Below are 23,572 nucleotides of genomic sequence, written 5' to 3'. Positions count from 1 at the left end.
ATCACCTTGTGTATTTCAATGTAGAAGAGCATAATAATAATGCGGGATTATTTATATATGTGGTGAGAATTCCAAAATGAAGCCCAGCATGGAAGGTCAAATTATATTAACTCAAAGGTTAGATTAGTACAATGAAACATGATGGATAAGTGCAATATAGTTAGATAAAGAGAAAGACAAACAACATTTCCCATTTATCATTAACACTTCACTCCAAGTTTTTGCATGAAGCTAAAGATCCCGACTCTCTTCCACTGATTTTAACTCCATTCAGACATGTCTGTCAACTATTATTTCACTCAGTGGCAGTCAGAAATAAAGGAAAAAAAAAACAGAGAATATATTCCATGCCATGATCATGAATAATGATTTTTCAAAAATTAATTAATAAAGAACCAATACATATACTTTCAGTGTTTTTACCACCTTTAATAGTAACACAATAAATGAGTTTTAATAACACTAGAATGCAATTCAAGACATAAAACAGAACCTATTTGTCCTGTTTGATAAGGCACAAGGAAGAGGGCTTTCTGGGATGAAGGGGTTCCCACAGCAGATGAACACATATCTGATCTATCTCTGGTCAGAGGTGAATACAGCAAAAGATAGGCCTGAGAGGAGGTGAGAAGGAGCAATTAGGGATGGTGTATATAGGGGAGCTTTGATTAACATCAACGAAGCTCACAGTTCTAGCTTCACAATCCAGGAATAGTCCTACATGGTTGGTAGGTCTTGGGACATACTGCAGTGTAAGTGGGGAGGTGGTAAAGAGGCTGCACTGAATGTCATTCTTAACACACCCAAGACTAAAGAGTCCCTCCTCTCCATGTATATTGCCATTCTGATTCATCCCTTTCCAATACTTATTACAGACACCAAAGGCCCAATTCCAAGAGTCCCCCACATGGACCTCCCAGTAATATTTGCCGGAGGTGAAAGTCTGAGCACCCCACGCAAGAAAACTTGTAGGTGTTGCAGTGATATGGGGCGCATTTTGACGGTCACATCCAATACAAATGCTTCTGAAATCTCCACGTCGGAAGATATGACTGTTGGCTTCATTATGAGGCAGAGTAATATCCACTGCAAAATAAATAAATAAATAAATAGAAAGAAAGAAAGAAAAAAGAAAGAAAGAAAGAAAGAAAACATGCATAGGCATGTGTAGATAAGCAAAAATTGTTCTATCAAGCAGTTAATTTACCAGGAAACGTAAAGTCACAAGGACACTTTTGCTTGTAACTTCTAATAAAGTATAGAGATGATTAATATTATCTACAAGACAAACAAAACGCTAACCACAGATATTAAAGATGTTTTGAAAACTTACATACTGAGAGCCAAATGTAAGATCAACTTCTTTCAATCCAATTTTCAAAGCAAAATTTGCACATTATATGCCCTAAATGCTATGCTGTTATCAAGATCATTATTAGAAATGTTTCTTATTCTTAAAAACTAGTGCTATCATTTTGGAAAGAATGTGAAGATTTTCAGTTACTCAAGAACTGCTCTAGATAACTGGATAAAAATCCATAAGTAAATGTCATAAGTGATCATTTAAAGCAGATTTCTGCAAAATCTTTTACCAGTCTCTCTGTGGCCCTCCATGCTAGCTTGGGGCTGAAGCTGGATTTTAGACTTAACATGTAGCTTTTCATATTGCAATTAAACTGAACTTCTTTTTGCTTGTAATTTTACTTGTATTCGCAAAATGATTTCTTTTTATTTTTACCCATTAACTAATGTTCTTGGAAATACATAATATATATCCATTAAAAAAATTAAAAAACCCCAAGAATCTCCAGTGAACTGTATTCCCCAAAAGAACAGTTCTTAGCTGTTCAAATGAATACACCAAAGAAATGTAAAATTTTGTATTTAACATTAAATAACTCACCTTCATTCTGAGCATTGTTCCATTTGCTCCTTTTTTAGATTTGCTACACTACTCCTTTTTCCCATTACATTACTCAGTACATATGAGGCCATAATGTATTTGTTTTTCACTATCTTTTAATCTTAATGCTATAAATAGGACTCTACAGACACAGATACAAAAGGGTTGCATGATTATATTGTTCACTTATGTCTATAAAGTAGTAAAATATTTGATAAAGGGTGAACTATTACCTATGTGATCCTAACAATAAGAAAATTTAGATAGTGGGAGTGCTGCCTGTGGGTGGAGACTTACCTCGGAATTGGTTGAGCCTGTCCCTCAGTCCAGTGATGGGCCCTGCCCTGAGCTCTAGATTCAGAGGCTGGGGCATGTGCAGCAGCACGGACTCACTCCTGCAAGGAAAAACCTGCAGTTACAACATCTACAGCCATAAAATAAATAAAAATCACTACTTGTGTTTAAAAGACATTTCATGAGAATCCTTTGAACCCACAAATTTGATAATTCAAAAATTATTCCTTCCTTTTTGAAATTAATTTCGATTTACAGTTTCAGAATTTTAAAGCACAGTGGGAGAGTCTGAGTCAGAATTCAGTCTGGTCTTTCCTATTTTTTGCCCCAAATGTTTAAGGTTCCTTAGCCTTATGGCCTTGAGAATATTTAGAAATGAAATTCTGAGTTCCACTTCTTGGCAGACTCCCCTGACACCTTTGTCTGAAATAGCGGGGTTCTGGGGAGACTGCTGCATCTGCTGCTTCCTTTTCAAGATAAAGAATGTGAAACTTGTTCTAGGCAGCTAGACCTGCCTTTTTGAAACAAGCTTCCCTAGAGACCTATACAGTTCTAACACTCCACAGTTTTTTCAATCTGTTTTTCAGAACTGTTAACTGATATGTGTATAGGTATGAACAACAAATCATCAACTTTTTCACTGCTAAAATACTTCTCCCACTTCTCTCCTGCTTCCTCTGGTGACTTTCTCACCATCCACAAAAAAAACTTCATCTTTCACCTATGCAGGCTTTTAAGCAATAAAACAAAGTCAGGAATAAACATGTTTTTTTTTTAATTTTACTTCACTATTTATTTATTTATTTATGTGTTTATTTACTTAGTGGTCTTGTCTTTTCTGGTGTGGGAACAAAAGTAGATGCAAAAAAGAAATAAAGTAGTATCAATATCTTAATCATTTATGCCATGACTTTGGTAGAGCCTGCTTTGATATTCGTGGAAAGTGAAAGAACCTATGCTAAAATCCAGGTACACTCTCACCTGTATAATATGTCTCCAAAAGCCTGTAAAAAAAAAAAAAATAGAAAGATTTAGTGCAGTTCACAAGATGCATCTTTCATTAAGTTCAGTGTGACATTTGGAGTCAGTTCCTCAAGATATAATTTCCCTACCATCTTCTCTTCTGCAAAGCATTTTCTATTTCTTCTGTAACGAAAAACCCAGTCAGTCGTATTGTCACTAATTAATGTCCTGGGAAAGTCTGAGTCTTGAAGACATTCTCTAAAGAAGTGAAGGGAGAAGAGGCCCAGAGAGTCTATGCTCCATGGTAACCTCGAATAACCTACTCAGTCATCTTTCCCAGAACCTATTACCCAAATGAGTGGATCCCAAAATAATATTAATGTGAGCCTAGATTCCCAAAACTTCTGATCTTGCCATGTCCTCAAATTAACCTAAATGTAAATGAATCACTCACTATTTTATACATGTTTGACAACCCGAAATGTATTATTGACTTAGTTGGGGAATAGTTATTGGGGCTGTTACCTTGACCATTCCACAAAGTTTTGTGGCTGGTGGATAAAGTAGGAGGGATCTTTGGCCTGGTAGAATCCCTTGGCGGGGCTATACTCTCCCAATAAAGTAGCATTAGTTATGCGAATGTGTTTTTGGAAACACATCATGGAAATAAAGGTAGGGAGATGGATTTCAGCCATGAGGAAAATACTTAAACATGTGAATATTCAAAAACCTGAAACCACGTTGTGAGTTTGTACCTGAAGTAGCTCCACATCTGGTTTATGGCACATTTTCATCAGCTCCGCATACGTTCCTCTTAAAATCTCCCTCCTGTGAGCCATTTTGGTTTTACTTAAATGAAGTTGATGAAAAATATCTTTCCCCTTCTTCTTCAGCATCTCCAAATTATGTTTTTCTTCTTCATGATGAAATGCAGGCATCTTCTGATACTCAGCTCTAATAGCTTCTAGCCTTACATTCACATAATCCTGCAGTGATAATGGGTTAGTCAAAAGAGAAATGTATATATCCATCTCCTATTAAATCTCACTGATTCCTTTTGTCTCTCGAACATCCAGTAGTTTAAACCTCAGTCTTGCCAGTTCTTAGAATCCACAAATTTTTTTCCTTTCCTTTCTTTCTGCATAAAGATCAACATAGACGTATCTGACCAATTACATTAAATTTATTCAAGATAATGAGTGTTCTAAGATAGTTGGAAATAAAAAAAACCACAATTTGAATTTCTCTATTCCAACCCATATTTATGGAAAAGTAAGAACAGTTCATGCTTAAGAGTTGGAGTATAGAGCTATAGTTACTAGAAAGGAAATAATTATTTCTATTTCTGAGATACGTAACAAGTTGCTTAAACTCATTATATGTGAAATGACCTTAGACTAACATGTCCAGCTAAATGCATTTCGCCCAGCAAAACCTATCCTAATAAGGCTGCATTTATGATTTGGCCATCTTTGTCTGCCTGAATTCATTTCTTTCCATTCTTTTTCTAAGTCAACCCAATCTGAAACATAGACTTCTTTGTGGTTCCCCAGGCCTCCAAATATACACAAACTCAAAATTACTGCATATACTGTTCTCTCCAACTGGAATTTTACACACACACACACACACACAAACACACAAACACACATATACATATACATGTATACACACTCATGGTCCACACATATATCCATACACACTTTCGTGCTCCCCTTCCGCTTCGAGACTTTGTTCAATTTGAATTTTTCAGTGAGTCTTTTTTCTGACCACCCTATTTAAAAATCAGACACTAATCTCCAGTTTCTGGCCTCTATTGTCCTTTTCTACTTCCCTGCTTGATCATTCTCCAACAAAAAACCTACCACATTCGAACACATCATGTATTGCACATATTTGCACGTTGACCATTTTTGCCTCTCATTTGGATTATACGTTTTGTGAGGACAAAGATGCTTTCTTTCTTCTATACTGGCAAATTTTCTAATTTAATATTCAACATAGACTAGGTTCTTATGAAATACTTTTCAACACACTACTATTAGCTATCATACCCTCAGAGTATACATCCACAAAGAGAAAATCATTTTTAATATTTTTCTGAAGTCCTCAGAGTTCTCCTTATATTTAGATACTAGTTCCCATATTTCGGGCATGTTTGCATGTCTCCCTCAAGACACAAATCCATATTTCTCACCACTTTTCTCATCATATGTTATGTAGTATTCAATATTAATTAGTTGAGATTCTTAATTTCATGGTTGCCCTAGATTTCCCCTGTCACTCTTTCTGCCTCAAATTTTCCATGCAATTCCAAATACTACTTGTCCACCAGCATTCAGAGTAATGCTGACCCAGGCTCAGAAGGTTCACTTGAGCTTTCCATGACTGCCAAATAACTCTCATGCCCAGCATTTATCCAACCAGCACATATAGAATGCTGTGAGATGGCCCAGTATCTTGTATCTGTTGGTGTATAGCTACAGGTTTGTATGAAAACAAACCAGCATGCTTTGGGTAACATCAACGGTTTTGTTAGAAATCCCATCTAACAGTCACACTATTCTACATAAGAAATGAGGCCACTTTTTCTCAATGTTTTCTTTTCTTTCTTTTTTTTTTTTGACTCCCAGAAACACTACGGTTTGATATCAAGTTCCTATTCTAAGAGTCACCCATTTGCCCACCATAAGTTCCTGGAGAAGGTAGACTAGTACAGGACTAACCTTCCAGTGGCTGATTCTGGTGGTTTCCACGTTCAGGTTTCTCTGATTTTCACAAGCTTTTTCCCATAAAGACTGCATTTTCTTTAAAAGCTTCTCCTGCAAAAGAGCCATAAATTGAAGCACCAGTGAGGACAATAAAGTAACATGCAGACCGTTTCATAGGGAGGGGGCCCAGAATGAGAGACAAATAAGTCCCCAGTAAATGGCATTTCTTCTGTTTCCCTTCTGCTTCGTCAAAACTCAGAGGTTTGAAGCTAAGAAAGCCCAAAAGAGAGTTGCTTAAAGGGACTCAGAGTTGGCTTTACCCAATCTCCGAGAAAATAGGCCCACAGGAATTTCATGTGTCCTTTATAGAAATACATCTTCAGAGGCATCACTTACCCGGTGTTCCTCAGCAGCCCACTCAGCGGGACAGTGTCTGTGATACCGGTGCTCCTGAGAGCTGGAGCACAGCAAACAGAGCAGGCTCCTGTCCACTTCACAGAATATCTTCTTTGTCTCCCTGTGAGTGCCACACATTTGCTCCTCAGAGCTCAGGAATAGCCAGAGACTGGCTTTTCTGGCACGGGAAGCCATCTTCTTCAATCGAATGTTAGTTTTGAGGTTTCTCTGCTGTGTTGTCTTTAGGCATTCAAAGCACTGAGTAAGAATTGGGATGTCTTGCCAGTTGAGGTAGAAACAGGGCCTGCAAAAGCTGTGCCCACAGTCTATGGTGACTGGGTCTATGAAGTAGTTCAGGCAGATGGGGCAGGTGAGTTCCCTCTGGAAGACTTGCGAGATTCCAGAATTCATGTTTCTGAGGAAGAAAGAGCAACATGTCATTTTGGGGTCTGGGTTGATGAAAAGCTTCTGAACATGTGGAGATAAGTGATAGCTGTAGTTTCTTCTCTTGACAGTGTTCATTAAAGCACAGCAAACTATTTCTTCTGTAACAAAAATAAAAATCTCACACAGAGAGTCTCCCGGCTTTATAGTAGATATTACTGACTAGATGACTCACAACCCCTTCTACTCCTAGTGCCTGTCTGGAACACAATACCAATCTATTCAATTTCCCATTTTTCTGAATGTGGATCTGGAAATTGGGTTTGATTCTAAGTGGCCTAGAATAAATTGTAGTTGTTCCTATTCTTCTTTCATATAACTGCCGAATGAGTATGAAAGAGTGGGAAAAACTGCCTTGGCCAAAGAAATACGAGAAGATGGCTAGAGGGTCCTAGGATATATTTTGAGAGAGAGACACAACAGTGGGGCAGCAAACCACCATGGCACATGTTTACCTGTGTAACAAGCCTGCACGTCCTGCACATTTATCTCAGGACTTAAAATAATATAAAATTAAAGTAAAATAAAAAACCAAAACCAAAACGAAATAGAAAAACCAATCAAACAACCAAATAAACAAATAAAAAACAGCAATTAAACCAATTTAGGTTGAATAGAAGAGAAAAAATCATTAAAGATATTGGGCCTCTTTATTTTCTCGTGGATTAAATTAACTTCTCCTAGGGATACCCAGGCTCTGAACTAACATATAGTAGGATTTTTGTTAAACTTAAAGAGGTGTAATTATATTTCTAGGGTGTGATGGTGAATTTTAGGTATCAGTCTGACTGGATTAACCAACACCTAGGGAACTGGTGCAGCATTGTTTCTGGGTGAGTCTGTGAAGGTGTTTCCAGAGGAGAGAGACATGTGAGTTGGTGAGCTGAGTGGGACCATCATCCCTCAATGTGAGTGGGCACCATTCAATCAGCTGGTAGCTCAGATAAAAGGAAAAGGCCAGAAGAAAGGCAATTTCCTCTTTCTTTCTCCTGAAGCTGGTTCTGAGGCTTTCAGCCTTGAGCTCAGTCAAGATACCGGTATCCTCAGGACATCAGCTTAAAGACAGCCTATATTAGAACTGCTCAGACTCCATAATCAAGCAAACGAATTTTCCTGATGAATTCCCTCTCGTGTAGAATCACGTGTAGCTTGGGGACAGATATATGTTCTGAGAAATGTGTAAGGAGGTTTTATTTATTTACTTTTTGAGATGGAGACTCACTGTGTCACCCAGGCTGGAGTGCAGTGGTGCAATCTCGGCTCACTGTAACCTCCGCCTCCTGGGTCAAAGCGAGTCTCCTGCCTTAGCCTCCTGAGTACCTAGGATTATAGGAACATGCCACTACACCCGGCAAATTTTCTCATTTTTTTTTTTTCCAGTAGAGATGAGGTTTCGCCATGTTGGCCAGGCTGGACTTGAACTCCTGGCCTCAAGTGATCGGCCCGCCACGGCCTCCAAAAGTGCTGGGATCACAGGCATGAGCCACAGTGCCTAGCCGGGCGGTTGTATTGTTTTGACATGATAGAATATACTTATACAAACCTAGATGGTACAGCCTGCTACACACCTATGGTATACAGTACAGCCTGTTGCTCCTAGACTACAAAACTCTACAGCATGTTCTGTACTGTATACTCTAGGCGATTGTAACACAGTGGTAATTATTTAGTATGTAAACATATTTAAATACAGAAAAGGTACAGTAAACACACTGGTATTATAATCTTATGTGACCACCATGTGTGGTTTATGGTTGACTGAATTGGCTCATGAATGTATCTCTACATGTATACATATACATCCTATCATTCTGTCTGTCTGGAGAGCCCTGACTCATATATAAACTATGGTCTTTGGCAATTTTAAGTCCTTTTCTTTACTCTCCTTTATTTGATAACACTGCTGAATTTTAGTGAAAGAAATGAAAAATCTTAGAATTGTAAATATTCTCCAGAGGTCATCTGAGTCATTTTAAGGAATTTTTCATAGTTTAATATGATTAAGACTCAAGTGAGATGGCAACCACCATCACGTATCAAATTATATCTTATGTATATATTTGGTCAAAAAATTGTGTTTTGATTTCCAAACTAGTATGTTTTGGGGAGCTTTCTCATTTTTTTCAGTTTCACTATTTTGCATCTCTCATCATTACCTTACTAATTTAAAGCGATGTGTAAATGCCGAATGAATGGATTAACATTCATTAACGTCTTCTCAATTCAATTGTATAATATTAATACACTCATTACACATATATTTACACACACCTATGTGTACATACATGTATAAATATCAACTCCATATATTCATTATGCATACATATCTGTTGCAGCAAACACTAGATATTTCCATTTTTTCAAAACTATATTGAAGAATGATAGAAAACGCAAAATAACAACAATTAGTATCCTCATAATTCATAAAATCTATAGTAAGAATATGAATTACAAATGGTATCATTATGTAGATTTAAGATAATGAGATATTTTTAACACTCTAATTTATTATTTTGTAAAGGAAAGAAGATATAATTTTATCAATATCAGTTTCACTCACCGCTGGGTTCTTTGAAGGGTTCCCACAATGATTCTTCGAGAAATAATTCTGTTAAGTACTCCTCAAGGTCAGGAGCTCATTCGCCGCAGTACTGGGTTTCAGAGGTCACCAAAACACAGCTCCCTCTAAGTGCGCTCCTTCTCCTTTGGAGAAAACTGAGCTTGTCTCTTCTATGTCCTTTTATAAGAATCTGTGAAGGCCACACCCACCTCTTTAAGTGGGTGGAGTATTGAGAAAGGTTGAGAATAAGATGATTAGGTTTATGCAGTATTTAGATCACACCTTTGCACCGCTGATTAAATTATCATCACTCCTTAAAAAACCATGACTTAAATGAATCATATGTAACATAAATCCTATCAGATTTGACATACACTGGAAATTAACTAAGATGCATTTTATACTGTTTATTGAGCTTCATCCAAGATACAGGCATTCCTCTAAGGGCACATTTATTTATTCTTGGGGAAATGTCTCCTTGTGGAGTGCAGTGGTACAGTCACAGCTCACTGCAGCCTTGAATTCCAAGGCTCAAGGGATCCTCCTGCTTCAGCCTCCCAAGTAGCTAGGACTACAGGCTCAAAGCATCCCACCTGGCTAATGTTTTTTTAAAACTTTTCATAGAGTCAGGGTATGGCTCTGTAGCCCAGGCTGTTCTCCAACTCCTGTCTTCAAGTGATCCTCTGGTCTTGGACTTCCAAAATGCTTGGGAGTACAGGCATAAACCACCTCGTCCAGCCTTAAATGCTGCTTTAGTACATTTATAGGATATTCGAAGAGAAGTCCAACAGGAAGATAAAACTTTTTTTGTTTTCTACCACTCTAAGAGAAATCACTGACTAACCAAATAACTACTAATTTGAGGTCTCTTATTGAATTTACAAACCTTTGCCAATCTTGTGGGTGAAATACGAGTTATTATTTTAATGCTTTTCTCCACATGGTCCATGATGTTCTGCCATGACTAGAAATGCAATATAGTAATTAATTTGGGGATTATAAACAAGTTTTAGGACGTAGGCTAATTCACAAATACAGAATCCAAATGATAGGGATGGATTATATTTTTCTTTCTATAACAAATATTTTTGTCGTCATGTGACAATTTAAAAAAGAAAAGAGATTTAAGAAGCGGCTACTCAAATATATTCTGACAGAGGAATTCTTTGCCAATAGCCCCCACAAGACTTATATTCAAGAGTGTCAGAACAGTGAAGACAAATCTGTCAGCCCTATGTCTGTCAAGGTTCAAAAAGTCTGTCAAGGTTCAAAAATCAAAGCAGAACCCATAATATATATGAATACTTAGGGAGATTCACATATGAATTAAGTGCAAGGAACCGGTTTCCACAGTTGATGGGCTGCCTGAGCAAGTATGAGATCCCTGTTAAAGTCAGTTAGGAAGAAAAGTCCTCAGCTGGCTGCATCCCAATGGTCAGGATTCAAAGCTTTGGTCCGAAGTCAGTAGGGAGCAACTGGAAGATTGCAGTCCCATTCGCTATTTTAAATGTTGTTCAAGGAATGCCTATGTCTTTCTTTAAGGGACTTTCACTGATGAAGTCAGGCTTACCTGAGTACACTTGCTAGTTACAAGAGCAGGACCTTTCGTTACATCTGCAAAATACCTTCCCAGTAGGTCCAACGTGAGTGTTTCATTGAATAACAATAAGAAAGTTTGTCTATGCCACAAAGTCCAGTTTCATTCTCCTACATGTGGCTTGCCAATTATCCCAGCACCATTTGTTGAATAGGGTGTCCTCTCCCCACTTTATGTTTTTGTTTGCTTTGTCAAAGATCAGTTGGTTGTTAAGTATTTGGGTTCATTTCTGGGTTCTCTATTCTGTTCCACTGGTCTATGTGCCTATTTTTATACCAGTACCATGCTGTTTTGGTGATGAATAAAGGCCTGGAGTATGGGGATGTAATGCTCAGGGGCCAGACAGTCGGCTGCAGCAGCACAGCCTCATCCAGCAATTAGAGAGGGGATAGGAACAGAGAAAGGTGGGGAAGACTAGAGGCAGGTTTATGAAAGGAATCAGAGCCCTTGGTTGGGTCGAAATGGGGGTGGAGGGAGATTCCAGCTTGTCTTCTGCAGCATGAATACCTTGACCCCCTGCCACAAACAGACATCTATACACAGCAGCTTTCCTGTGACTGAGATTCTTGGTTATTTTCTTGCTTGATGCAGCAGTGAGTGGTTAGAGAGGTAACTGACCAGGTACCTAAGCCCTCTGCCCATGGCTACTGTTGGGAATCTTGGCTTTTTAGCTCCAAGGAAGCTACAGCAAATTTTCAGGGGAATGGCCTGGTTTGTGGCCCAGATTTCTTGACATTGTCATGTCCCACTGGTCGGCACCTGAGGGTCCTTCTGCTCTAACCTGAGAATAGACAAAACAATTGTTGGTTACCCTAAAGTGTTCATGGCTGTCATATCTGTGGCTAGAGAAAGTTTTATTGGCTTTAGTTAGTGTTTTCAGACAATTTGTAAATCATCTTTCAGTTAAATTGTGAAGTTGATCTGTTTTACTCTGTTGTTTAAAAATTAAGAAGGAAAATTATAGAAATACTGTTCTTTTAAAGATATTTTATTATTTCTGTTTAATTTTTATTTGGATATGTTTATATTTTATTTCGTGTTGCTTTGTAACTGAAAATCATATTGACTTCATTTAGCTTTAAAATGTTATTATTTTGAAAACTATTTAACTAAATGTATAAGTGGAGCTATGGAAAAAATATCGTATATGTAAGGGTAGACTTGGTAGTCAGATCCAGTAAGAGCTAAGCAAATATTTTCAATGTTTGGGAGGCAGAGATCGGAGGATCCCTTGAGCCCAGAAGTTCGAGGTTACAGTGAACTATGATTGCACCACTACACTCCAGCCTGGGCAACAGAGCAAGGCACAGCCTCTTAATAAAAATCTGCATTTCACTGGGTGAGGGACACTGATAGTGTTACTCTCCCCTCCCATTATTAGATAGATCAAAAAAAATGTGAGAATAAAAGCCACCCTGCTGATGGCAGTGAGGATTGCATGCAGTGTGTGCCAACAACAACACGGTGTCCAGCATGACATCCTCTTCACTGATATCCTCTTCCTCTCTTCTTGCATTTTTCTTTGTTTATTTTACAAAATTCATTGCTTTATAGGGAAGAATGAGAGGAAAAGATGGCATGGGCTGGTCCAAAATTATACAAGGAAAAAATAAAATGAGAAGTTACCAGATGACATAGAAAAGGTCTCCTCACACATACAGAGACCAGGAGACAAAAGAGAAATGTTCTCTTAGCAGAGAAGAATAACTCTGAAAATGTTTCTCTGTTGGGAGAAATCCAGCAGCCAACACATTAGCAATCAAATATTTTATCAAGGGTATAAATATTGGTTTTGCAAAGTTGTTAACCATTGGTCTGCTTCAAGATAGAATATTTTCAAATTGCAAATTTTATTAGGAACCAATTTTTACACCACTTTCCAGGAGTCAATCAATTGACTCAAGGAAGAAAATTGCATCAAGCAAGAAAATAACCAAGAATCTCAGTCACAGGAGAGCTGCTGTGTATAGATGTCTGGTTTTTTAAGGAGTAATGATAATTTAATCAGCGGTGCAAAGGTGTGATCTAAATACTGCATAAACCTAATCATCTTATTCTCAACCTTTCTCAGTACTCCACCCACTTAAAGAGGTGGGTGTGGCCTTCACAGATTCTTATAAAAGGACATAGAAGAGACAAGCTCAGTTTTCTCCAAAGGAGAAGGAGCGCACTTAGAGGGAGCTGCGTTTTGGTGACCTCTGAAACTCAGTACTGCGGCGAATGAGCTCCTGACCTTGAGGAGTACTTAACAGAATTATTTCTCGAAGAATCATTGTGGGAACCCTTCAAAGAACCCAGCGGTGAGTGAAACTGATATTGATAAAATTATATCTTCTTTCCTTTACAAAATAATAAATTAGAGTGTTAAAAATATCTCATTATCTTAAATCTACACAATGATACCATTTGTAATTCATACTCTTACTATAGATTTTATGAATTATGAGGATACTAATTGTTGTTATTTTGCGTTTTCTATCATTCTTCAATATAGTTTTGAAAAAATGGAAATATCTAGTGTTTGCTGCAACAGATATGTATGCATAATGAATATATGGAGTTGATATTTATACATGTATGTACACATAGGTGTGTGTAAATATATGTGTAATGAGTGTATTAATATTATACAATTGAATTGAGAAGACGTTAATGAATGTTAATCCATTCATTCGGCATTTACACATCGCTTTAAATTAGTAAGGTAATGATGAGAGATGCAAAATAGTGAAACTGAAAAAAATGAGAAAGCTCCCCAAAACATACTAGTTTGGAAATCAAAACACAATTTTTTGACCAAATACATACATAAGATATAATTTGATACGTGATGGTGGTTGCCATCTCACTTGAGTCTTAATCTTATTAAACTATGAAAAATTCCTTAAAATGACTTAGATGACCTCTGGAGAATATTTACAATTCTAAGATTTTTCATTTCTTTCACTAAAATTCAGCAGTGTTATCAAATAAAGGAGAGTAAAGAAAAGGACTTAAAATTGCCAAAGACCATAGTTTATATATGAGTCAGGGCTCTCCAGACAGACAGAATGATAGGATGTATATGTATACATGTAGAGATACATTCATGAGCCAATTCAGTCAACCATAAACCACACATGGTGGTCACATAAGATTATAATACCAGTGTGTTTACTGTACCTTTTCTGTATTTAAATATGTTTACATACTAAATAATTACCACTGTGTTACAATCGCCTAGAGTATACAGTACAGAACATGCTGTAGAGTTTTGTAGTCTAGGAGCAACAGGCTGTACTGTATACCATAGGTGTGTAGCAGGCTGTACCATCTAGGTTTGTATAAGTATATTCTATCATGTCAAAACAATACAACCACCCGGCTAGGCACTGTGGCTCATGCCTGTGATCCCAGCACTTTTGGAGGCCGTGGCGGGCCGATCACTTGAGGCCAGGAGTTCAAGTCCAGCCTGGCCAACATGGCGAAACCTCATCTCTACTGGAAAAAAAAAAAATGAGAAAATTTGCCGGGTGTAGTGGCATGTTCCTATAATCCTAGGTACTCAGGAGGCTAAGGCAGGAGACTCGCTTTGACCCAGGAGGCGGAGGTTACAGTGAGCCGAGATTGCACCACTGCACTCCAGCCTGGGTGACACAGTGAGTCTCCATCTCAAAAAGTAAATAAATAAAACCTCCTTACACATTTCTCAGAACATATATCTGTCCCCAAGCTACACGTGATTCTACACGAGAGGGAATTCATCAGGAAAATTCGTTTGCTTGATTATGGAGTCTGAGCAGTTCTAATATAGGCTGTCTTTAAGCTGATGTCCTGAGGATACCGGTATCTTGACTGAGCTCAAGGCTGAAAGCCTCAGAACCAGCTTCAGGAGAAAGAAAGAGGAAATTGCCTTTCTTCTGGCCTTTTCCTTTTATCTGAGCTACCAGCTGATTGAATGGTGCCCACTCACATTGAGGGATGATGGTCCCACTCAGCTCACCAACTCACATGTCTCTCTCCTCTGGAAACACCTTCACAGACTCACCCAGAAACAATGCTGCACCAGTTCCCTAGGTGTTGGTTAATCCAGTCAGACTGATACCTAAAATTCACCATCACACCCTAGAAATATAATTACACCTCTTTAAGTTTAACAAAAATCCTACTATATGTTAGTTCAGAGCCTGGGTATCCCTAGGAGAAGTTAATTTAATCCACGAGAAAATAAAGAGGCCCAATATCTTTAATGATTTTTTCTCTTCTATTCAACCTAAATTGGTTTAATTGCTGTTTTTTATTTGTTTATTTGGTTGTTTGATTGGTTTTTCTATTTCGTTTTGGTTTTGGTTTTTTATTTTACTTTAATTTTATATTATTTTAAGTCCTGAGATAAATGTGCAGGACGTGCAGGCTTGTTACACAGGTAAACATGTGCCATGGTGGTTTGCTGCCCCACTGTTGTGTCTCTCTCTCAAAATATATCCTAGGACCCTCTAGCCATCTTCTCGTATTTCTTTGGCCAAGGCAGTTTTTCCCACTCTTTCATACTCATTCGGCAGTTATACGAAAGAAGAATAGGAACAACTACAATTTATTCTAGGCCACTTAGAATCAAACCCAATTTCCAGATCCACATTCAGAAAAATGGGAAATTGAATAGATTGGTATTGTGTTCCAGACAGGCACTAGGAGTAGAAGGGGTTGTGAGTCATCTAGTCAGTAATATCTACTATAAAGCCGGGAGACTCTCTGTGTGAGATTTTTATTTTTGTTACAGAAGAAATAGTTTGCTGTGCTTTAATGAACACTGTCAAGAGAAGAAACTACAGCTATCACTTATCTCCACATGTTCAGAAGCTTTTCATCAACCCAGACCCCAAAATGACATGTTGCTCTTTCTTCCTCAGAAACATGAATTCTGGAATCTCGCAAGTCTTCCAGAGGGAACTCACCTGCCCCATCTGCCTGAACTACTTCATAGACCCAGTCACCATAGACTGTGGGCACAGCTTTTGCAGGCCCTGTTTCTACCTCAACTGGCAAGACATCCCAATTCTTACTCAGTGCTTTGAATGCCTAAAGACAACACAGCAGAGAAACCTCAAAACTAACATTCGATTGAAGAAGATGGCTTCCCGTGCCAGAAAAGCCAGTCTCTGGCTATTCCTGAGCTCTGAGGAGCAAATGTGTGGCACTCACAGGGAGACAAAGAAGATATTCTGTGAAGTGGACAGGAGCCTGCTCTGTTTGCTGTGCTCCAGCTCTCAGGAGCACCGGTATCACAGACACTGTCCCGCTGAGTGGGCTGCTGAGGAACACCGGGTAAGTGATGCCTCTGAAGATGTATTTCTATAAAGGACACATGAAATTCCTGTGGGCCTATTTTCTCGGAGATTGGGTAAAGCCAACTCTGAGTCCCTTTAAGCAACTCTCTTTTGGGCTTTCTTAGCTTCAAACCTCTGAGTTTTGACGAAGCAGAAGGGAAACAGAAGAAATGCCATTTACTGGGGACTTATTTGTCTCTCATTCTGGGCCCCCTCCCTATGAAACGGTCTGCATGTTACTTTATTGTCCTCACTGGTGCTTCAATTTATGGCTCTTTTGCAGGAGAAGCTTTTAAAGAAAATGCAGTCTTTATGGGAAAAAGCTTGTGAAAATCAGAGAAACCTGAACGTGGAAACCACCAGAATCAGCCACTGGAAGGTTAGTCCTGTACTAGTCTACCTTCTCCAGGAACTTATGGTGGGCAAATGGGTGACTCTTAGAATAGGAACTTGATATCAAACCGTAGTGTTTCTGGGAGTCAAAAAAAAAAAGAAAGAAAAGAAAACATTGAGAAAAAGTGGCCTCATTTCTTATGTAGAATAGTGTGACTGTTAGATGGGATTTCTAACAAAACCGTTGATGTTACCCAAAGCATGCTGGTTTGTTTTCATACAAACCTGTAGCTATACACCAACAGATACAAGATACTGGGCCATCTCACAGCATTCTATATGTGCTGGTTGGATAAATGCTGGGCATGAGAGTTATTTGGCAGTCATGGAAAGCTCAAGTGAACCTTCTGAGCCTGGGTCAGCATTACTCTGAATGCTGGTGGACAAGTAGTATTTGGAATTGCATGGAAAATTTGAGGCAGAAAGAGTGACAGGGGAAATCTAGGGCAACCATGAAATTAAGAATCTCAACTAATTAATATTGAATACTACATAACATATGATGAGAAAAGTGGTGAGAAATATGGATTTGTGTCTTGAGGGAGACATGCAAACATGCCCGAAATATGGGAACTAGTATCTAAATATAAGGAGAACTCTGAGGACTTCAGAAAAATATTAAAAATGATTTTCTCTTTGTGGATGTATACTCTGAGGGTATGATAGCTAATAGTAGTGTGTTGAAAAGTATTTCATAAGAACCTAGTCTATGTTGAATATTAAATTAGAAAATTTGCCAGTATAGAAGAAAGAAAGCATCTTTGTCCTCACAAAACGTATAATCCAAATGAGAGGCAAAAATGGTCAACGTGCAAATATGTGCAATACATGATGTGTTCGAATGTGGTAGGTTTTTTGTTGGAGAATGATCAAGCAGGGAAGTAGAAAAGGACAATAGAGGCCAGAAACTGGAGATTAGTGTCTGATTTTTAAATAGGGTGGTCAGAAAAAAGACTCACTGAAAAATTCAAATTGAACAAAGTCTCGAAGCGGAAGGGGAGCACGAAAGTGTGTATGGATATATGTGTGGACCATGAGTGTGTATACATGTATATGTATATGTGTGTTTGTGTGTTTGTGTGTGTGTGTGTGTGTGTAAAATTCCAGTTGGAGAGAACAGTATATGCAGTAATTTTGAGTTTGTGTATATTTGGAGGCCTGGGGAACCACAAAGAAGTCTATGTTTCAGATTGGGTTGACTTAGAAAAAGAATGGAAAGAAATGAATTCAGGCAGACAAAGATGGCCAAATCATAAATGCAGCCTTATTAGGATAGGTTTTGCTGGGCGAAATGCATTTAGCTGGACATGTTAGTCTAAGGTCATTTCACATATAATGAGTTTAAGCAACTTGTTACGTATCTCAGAAATAGAAATAATTATTTCCTTTCTAGTAACTATAGCTCTATACTCCAACTCTTAAGCATGAACTGTTCTTACTTTTCCATAAATATGGGTTGGAATAGAGAAATTCAAATTGTGGTTTTTTTTATTTCCAACTATCTTAGAACACTCATTATCTTGAATAAATTTAATGTAATTGGTCAGATACGTCTATGTTGATCTTTATGCAGAAAGAAAGGAAAGGAAAAAAATTTGTGGATTCTAAGAACTGGCAAGACTGAGGTTTAAACTACTGGATGTTCGAGAGACAAAAGGAATCAGTGAGATTTAATAGGAGATGGATATATACATTTCTCTTTTGACTAACCCATTATCACTGCAGGATTATGTGAATGTAAGGCTAGAAGCTATTAGAGCTGAGTATCAGAAGATGCCTGCATTTCATCATGAAGAAGAAAAACATAATTTGGAGATGCTGAAGAAGAAGGGGAAAGATATTTTTCATCAACTTCATTTAAGTAAAACCAAAATGGCTCACAGGAGGGAGATTTTAAGAGGAACGTATGCGGAGCTGATGAAAATGTGCCATAAACCAGATGTGGAGCTACTTCAGGTACAAACTCACAACGTGGTTTCAGGTTTTTGAATATTCACATGTTTAAGTATTTTCCTCATGGCTGAAATCCATCTCCCTACCTTTATTTCCATGATGTGTTTCCAAAAACACATTCGCATAACTAATGCTACTTTATTGGGAGAGTATAGCCCCGCCAAGGGATTCTACCAGGCCAAAGATCCCTCCTACTTTATCCACCAGCCACAAAACTTTGTGGAATGGTCAAGGTAACAGCCCCAATAACTATTCCCCAACTAAGTCAATAATACATTTCGGGTTGTCAAACATGTATAAAATAGTGAGTGATTCATTTACATTTAGGTTAATTTGAGGACATGGCAAGATCAGAAGTTTTGGGAATCTAGGCTCACATTAATATTATTTTGGGATCCACTCATTTGGGTAATAGGTTCTGGGAAAGATGACTGAGTAGGTTATTCGAGGTTACCATGGAGCATAGACTCTCTGGGCCTCTTCTCCCTTCACTTCTTTAGAGAATGTCTTCAAGACTCAGACTTTCCCAGGACATTAATTAGTGACAATACGACTGACTGGGTTTTTCGTTACAGAAGAAATAGAAAATGCTTTGCAGAAGAGAAGATGGTAGGGAAATTATATCTTGAGGAACTGACTCCAAATGTCACACTGAACTTAATGAAAGATGCATCTTGTGAACTGCACTAAATCTTTCTATTTTTTTTTTTTTTACAGGCTTTTGGAGACATATTATACAGGTGAGAGTGTACCTGGATTTTAGCATAGGTTCTTTCACTTTCCACGAATATCAAAGCAGGCTCTACCAAAGTCATGGCATAAATGATTAAGATATTGATACTACTTTATTTCTTTTTTGCATCTACTTTTGTTCCCACACCAGAAAAGACAAGACCACTAAGTAAATAAACACATAAATAAATAAATAAATAGTGAAGTAAAATTAAAAAAAAAACATGTTTATTCCTGACTTTGTTTTATTGCTTAAAAGCCTGCATAGGTGAAAGATGAAGTTTTTTTTGTGGATGGTGAGAAAGTCACCAGAGGAAGCAGGAGAGAAGTGGGAGAAGTATTTTAGCAGTGAAAAAGTTGATGATTTGTTGTTCATACCTATACACATATCAGTTAACAGTTCTGAAAAACAGATTGAAAAAACTGTGGAGTGTTAGAACTGTATAGGTCTCTAGGGAAGCTTGTTTCAAAAAGGCAGGTCTAGCTGCCTAGAACAAGTTTCACATTCTTTATCTTGAAAAGGAAGCAGCAGATGCAGCAGTCTCCCCAGAACCCCGCTATTTCAGACAAAGGTGTCAGGGGAGTCTGCCAAGAAGTGGAACTCAGAATTTCATTTCTAAATATTCTCAAGGCCATAAGGCTAAGGAACCTTAAACATTTGGGGCAAAAAATAGGAAAGACCAGACTGAATTCTGACTCAGACTCTCCCACTGTGCTTTAAAATTCTGAAACTGTAAATCGAAATTAATTTCAAAAAGGAAGGAATAATTTTTGAATTATCAAATTTGTGGGTTCAAAGGATTCTCATGAAATGTCTTTTAAACACAAGTAGTGATTTTTATTTATTTTATGGCTGTAGATGTTGTAACTGCAGGTTTTTCCTTGCAGGAGTGAGTCCGTGCTGCTGCACATGCCCCAGCCTCTGAATCTAGAGCTCAGGGCAGGGCCCATCACTGGACTGAGGGACAGGCTCAACCAATTCCGAGGTAAGTCTCCACCCACAGGCAGCACTCCCACTATCTAAATTTTCTTATTGTTAGGATCACATAGGTAATAGTTCACCCTTTATCAAATATTTTACTACTTTATAGACATAAGTGAACAATATAATCATGCAACCCTTTTGTATCTGTGTCTGTAGAGTCCTATTTATAGCATTAAGATTAAAAGATAGTGAAAAACAAATACATTATGGCCTCATATGTACTGAGTAATGTAATGGGAAAAAGGAGTAGTGTAGCAAATCTAAAAAAGGAGCAAATGGAACAATGCTCAGAATGAAGGTGAGTTATTTAATGTTAAATACAAAATTTTACATTTCTTTGGTGTATTCATTTGAACAGCTAAGAACTGTTCTTTTGGGGAATACAGTTCACTGGAGATTCTTGGGGTTTTTTAATTTTTTAATGGATATATATTATGTATTTCCAAGAACATTAGTTAATGGGTAAAAATAAAAAGAAATCATTTTGCGAATACAAGTAAAATTACAAGCAAAAAGAAGTTCAGTTTAATTGCAATATGAAAAGCTACATGTTAAGTCTAAAATCCAGCTTCAGCCCCAAGCTAGCATGGAGGGCCACAGAGAGACTGGTAAAAGATTTTGCAGAAATCTGCTTTAAATGATCACTTATGACATTTACTTATGGATTTTTATCCAGTTATCTAGAGCAGTTCTTGAGTAACTGAAAATCTTCACATTCTTTCCAAAATGATAGCACTAGTTTTTAAGAATAAGAAACATTTCTAATAATGATCTTGATAACAGCATAGCATTTAGGGCATATAATGTGCAAATTTTGCTTTGAAAATTGGATTGAAAGAAGTTGATCTTACATTTGGCTCTCAGTATGTAAGTTTTCAAAACATCTTTAATATCTGTGGTTAGCGTTTTGTTTGTCTTGTAGATAATATTAATCATCTCTATACTTTATTAGAAGTTACAAGCAAAAGTGTCCTTGTGACTTTACGTTTCCTGGTAAATTAACTGCTTGATAGAACAATTTTTGCTTATCTACACATGCCTATGCATGTTTTCTTTCTTTCTTTCTTTCTTTTTTCTTTCTTTCTTTCTATTTATTTATTTATTTATTTTGCAGTGGATATTACTCTGCCTCATAATGAAGCCAACAGTCATATCTTCCGACGTGGAGATTTCAGAAGCATTTGTATTGGATGTGACCGTCAAAATGCGCCCCATATCACTGCAACACCTACAAGTTTTCTTGCGTGGGGTGCTCAGACTTTCACCTCCGGCAAATATTACTGGGAGGTCCATGTGGGGGACTCTTGGAATTGGGCCTTTGGTGTCTGTAATAAGTATTGGAAAGGGATGAATCAGAATGGCAATATACATGGAGAGGAGGGACTCTTTAGTCTTGGGTGTGTTAAGAATGACATTCAGTGCAGCCTCTTTACCACCTCCCCACTTACACTGCAGTATGTCCCAAGACCTACCAACCATGTAGGACTATTCCTGGATTGTGAAGCTAGAACTGTGAGCTTCGTTGATGTTAATCAAAGCTCCCCTATATACACCATCCCTAATTGCTCCTTCTCACCTCCTCTCAGGCCTATCTTTTGCTGTATTCACCTCTGACCAGAGATAGATCAGATATGTGTTCATCTGCTGTGGGAACCCCTTCATCCCAGAAAGCCCTCTTCCTTGTGCCTTATCAAACAGGACAAATAGGTTCTGTTTTATGTCTTGAATTGCATTCTGTTATTAAAACTCATTTATTGTGTTACTATTAAAGGTGGTAAAAACACTGAAAGTATATGTATTGGTTCTTTATTAATTAATTTTTGAAAAATCATTATTCATGATCATGGCATGAAATATATTCTCTGTTTTTTTTTCTTTATTTCTGACTGCCACTGAGTGAAATAATAGTTGACAGACATGTCTGAATGGAGTTAAAATCAGTGGAAGAGAGTCGGGATCTTTTGCTTCATGCAAAAACTTGGAGTGAAGTGTTAATGATAACTGGGAAATGTTGTTTTCCTTTCTCTTTATCTAACTATATTGCACTTATCCATCATGTTTCATTGTACTAATCTATCCTTTGAGTTAATATCATTTGACCTTCCATGCTGGGCTTCATTTTGGAATTCTCGCCACATATATAAATAATCCCGCATTATTAGTGTGCTCTTCTACATTGAAATACACAAGGTGATCAGAACAATGCTGGATTAATTGAATTTTTTTAAAAAAAGTAACTAAATATTGACTCCTACCTCAAAACACACAGTCAATTCCAAATAGATTCAAGTCCTGAAGATTCAAGTCCTGATACAATATTCTCATAAGGATTTCTTAACCAGGACAAAAATTAACAATTAAAAAAAATTAGTTGGTTTATATTCATGAGGACTTCTGTGTTTCAAAAAACATGATACAAGAATTGAAATGCAAACAATTAGTGGAGAAAGATATTCACCCGAACATATATAAAATAAAATGCAATACATGTGCATGATGAATACTTAAAATGTATTTTAAGTATTTTTCCAGATTCTTCCAGAGTGGCCTAGAAGAAACTCGGATGGCAGAGTCAATGATGAGATTAGCTGTGGAAATGGGAAACCGTTTTTTGGAGGACAGTAGTAATGCTGTGAACTTATGAAAACAACCAAGTATTCAGTAGCAAGTAAAATGTGTCTCCATAATGTTATTTTACAGACGCGTATCTGAAATCTGAAATTTGGGAGAACATTCTACTAGTGTTCTCTAGTGAGAAAATACAGCTGGAAGGAAGAAGGGAGGGAAGATGAAGGAGAGAGAAACAATGCATTTGAGAGAAAATGCTATGTAGACTAAAATCGAATACTGCAGATACCACGTCAAAGTGGTTAAATTGTGTCTTATGGAGCAGAAGTGGCAGAAAATACCACAGTGAAGAGATTTACTATTGGATTGTTAGTTCTGGCTTTTATCCTATCAATGTTGTGGCTTCTAAACACCTCAGTGCTCTCCTTTGATCCATGTGCTAATTAACAACCAACACTCTGCCCCCTCTCCCAGATTCTTTCATCATTTTAAACCTAATCTAATTCTAATCCAGCTGGTCACTGTAACAAATGTAATCATCTAAGAATTTAAAAAATATTTTTGATGAACTAGTGAATATACCTCATTCTCAACAAAAATACTGTTTGAGAGGAAAAGTCGATGGTATTTGCAACCATTTAAGTGCATCCACACATGCAGACATATACATATATATGTATGTATTTATGTATCTGAGTTAATTGCATTAATTAGAGTGGCTACCTGGTTTAGGATTACACTGGGCTTTGCTGATGAAAGAATTTGGA

General features: G+C 37.5%; 2 protein-coding genes across 2 annotated transcripts; one reads left to right on the top strand and one right to left on the bottom strand.

Moving 5' to 3' along the window:
• Nucleotides 1-408: 408 nt before the first annotated feature.
• Nucleotides 409-11,297, bottom strand: LOC112208015 (tripartite motif-containing protein 49D). The gene is made up of 8 exons (XM_054661766.2): nt 10,842-11,297; nt 9,272-9,482; nt 6,268-6,682; nt 5,887-5,982; nt 3,916-4,146; nt 3,179-3,201; nt 2,201-2,298; nt 409-1,086 (listed from the first exon to the last, which is right to left on the bottom strand). The coding sequence occupies exons 3-8, from the start codon at nt 6,676-6,678 to the stop codon at nt 587-589; spliced, it is 1,359 nt and encodes a 452-aa protein (XP_054517741.2). The 5' UTR covers nt 6,679-6,682; nt 9,272-9,482; nt 10,842-11,297; the 3' UTR covers nt 409-586.
• Nucleotides 11,298-15,734: 4,437 nt separating this feature from the next.
• Nucleotides 15,735-21,964, top strand: LOC112207962 (tripartite motif-containing protein 49D). The gene is made up of 6 exons (XM_054661754.2): nt 15,735-16,172; nt 16,458-16,553; nt 18,293-18,523; nt 19,238-19,260; nt 20,141-20,238; nt 21,352-21,964. Exons 1-6 carry the CDS (start codon nt 15,762-15,764, stop codon nt 21,849-21,851), a joined length of 1,359 nt encoding a protein of 452 aa, XP_054517729.2. The 5' UTR covers nt 15,735-15,761; the 3' UTR covers nt 21,852-21,964.
• Nucleotides 21,965-23,572: the final 1,608 nt, after the last annotated feature.

This window comes from Pan troglodytes, chromosome 9 (genome assembly GCF_028858775.2).
Source record: "Pan troglodytes isolate AG18354 chromosome 9, NHGRI_mPanTro3-v2.0_pri, whole genome shotgun sequence".
Classification (NCBI taxonomy): Eukaryota; Metazoa; Chordata; class Mammalia; order Primates; family Hominidae; genus Pan; species Pan troglodytes.
Note: the sequence above shows the minus strand (reverse complement) of the source record. Positions and strands in the feature narration are given on the sequence as shown.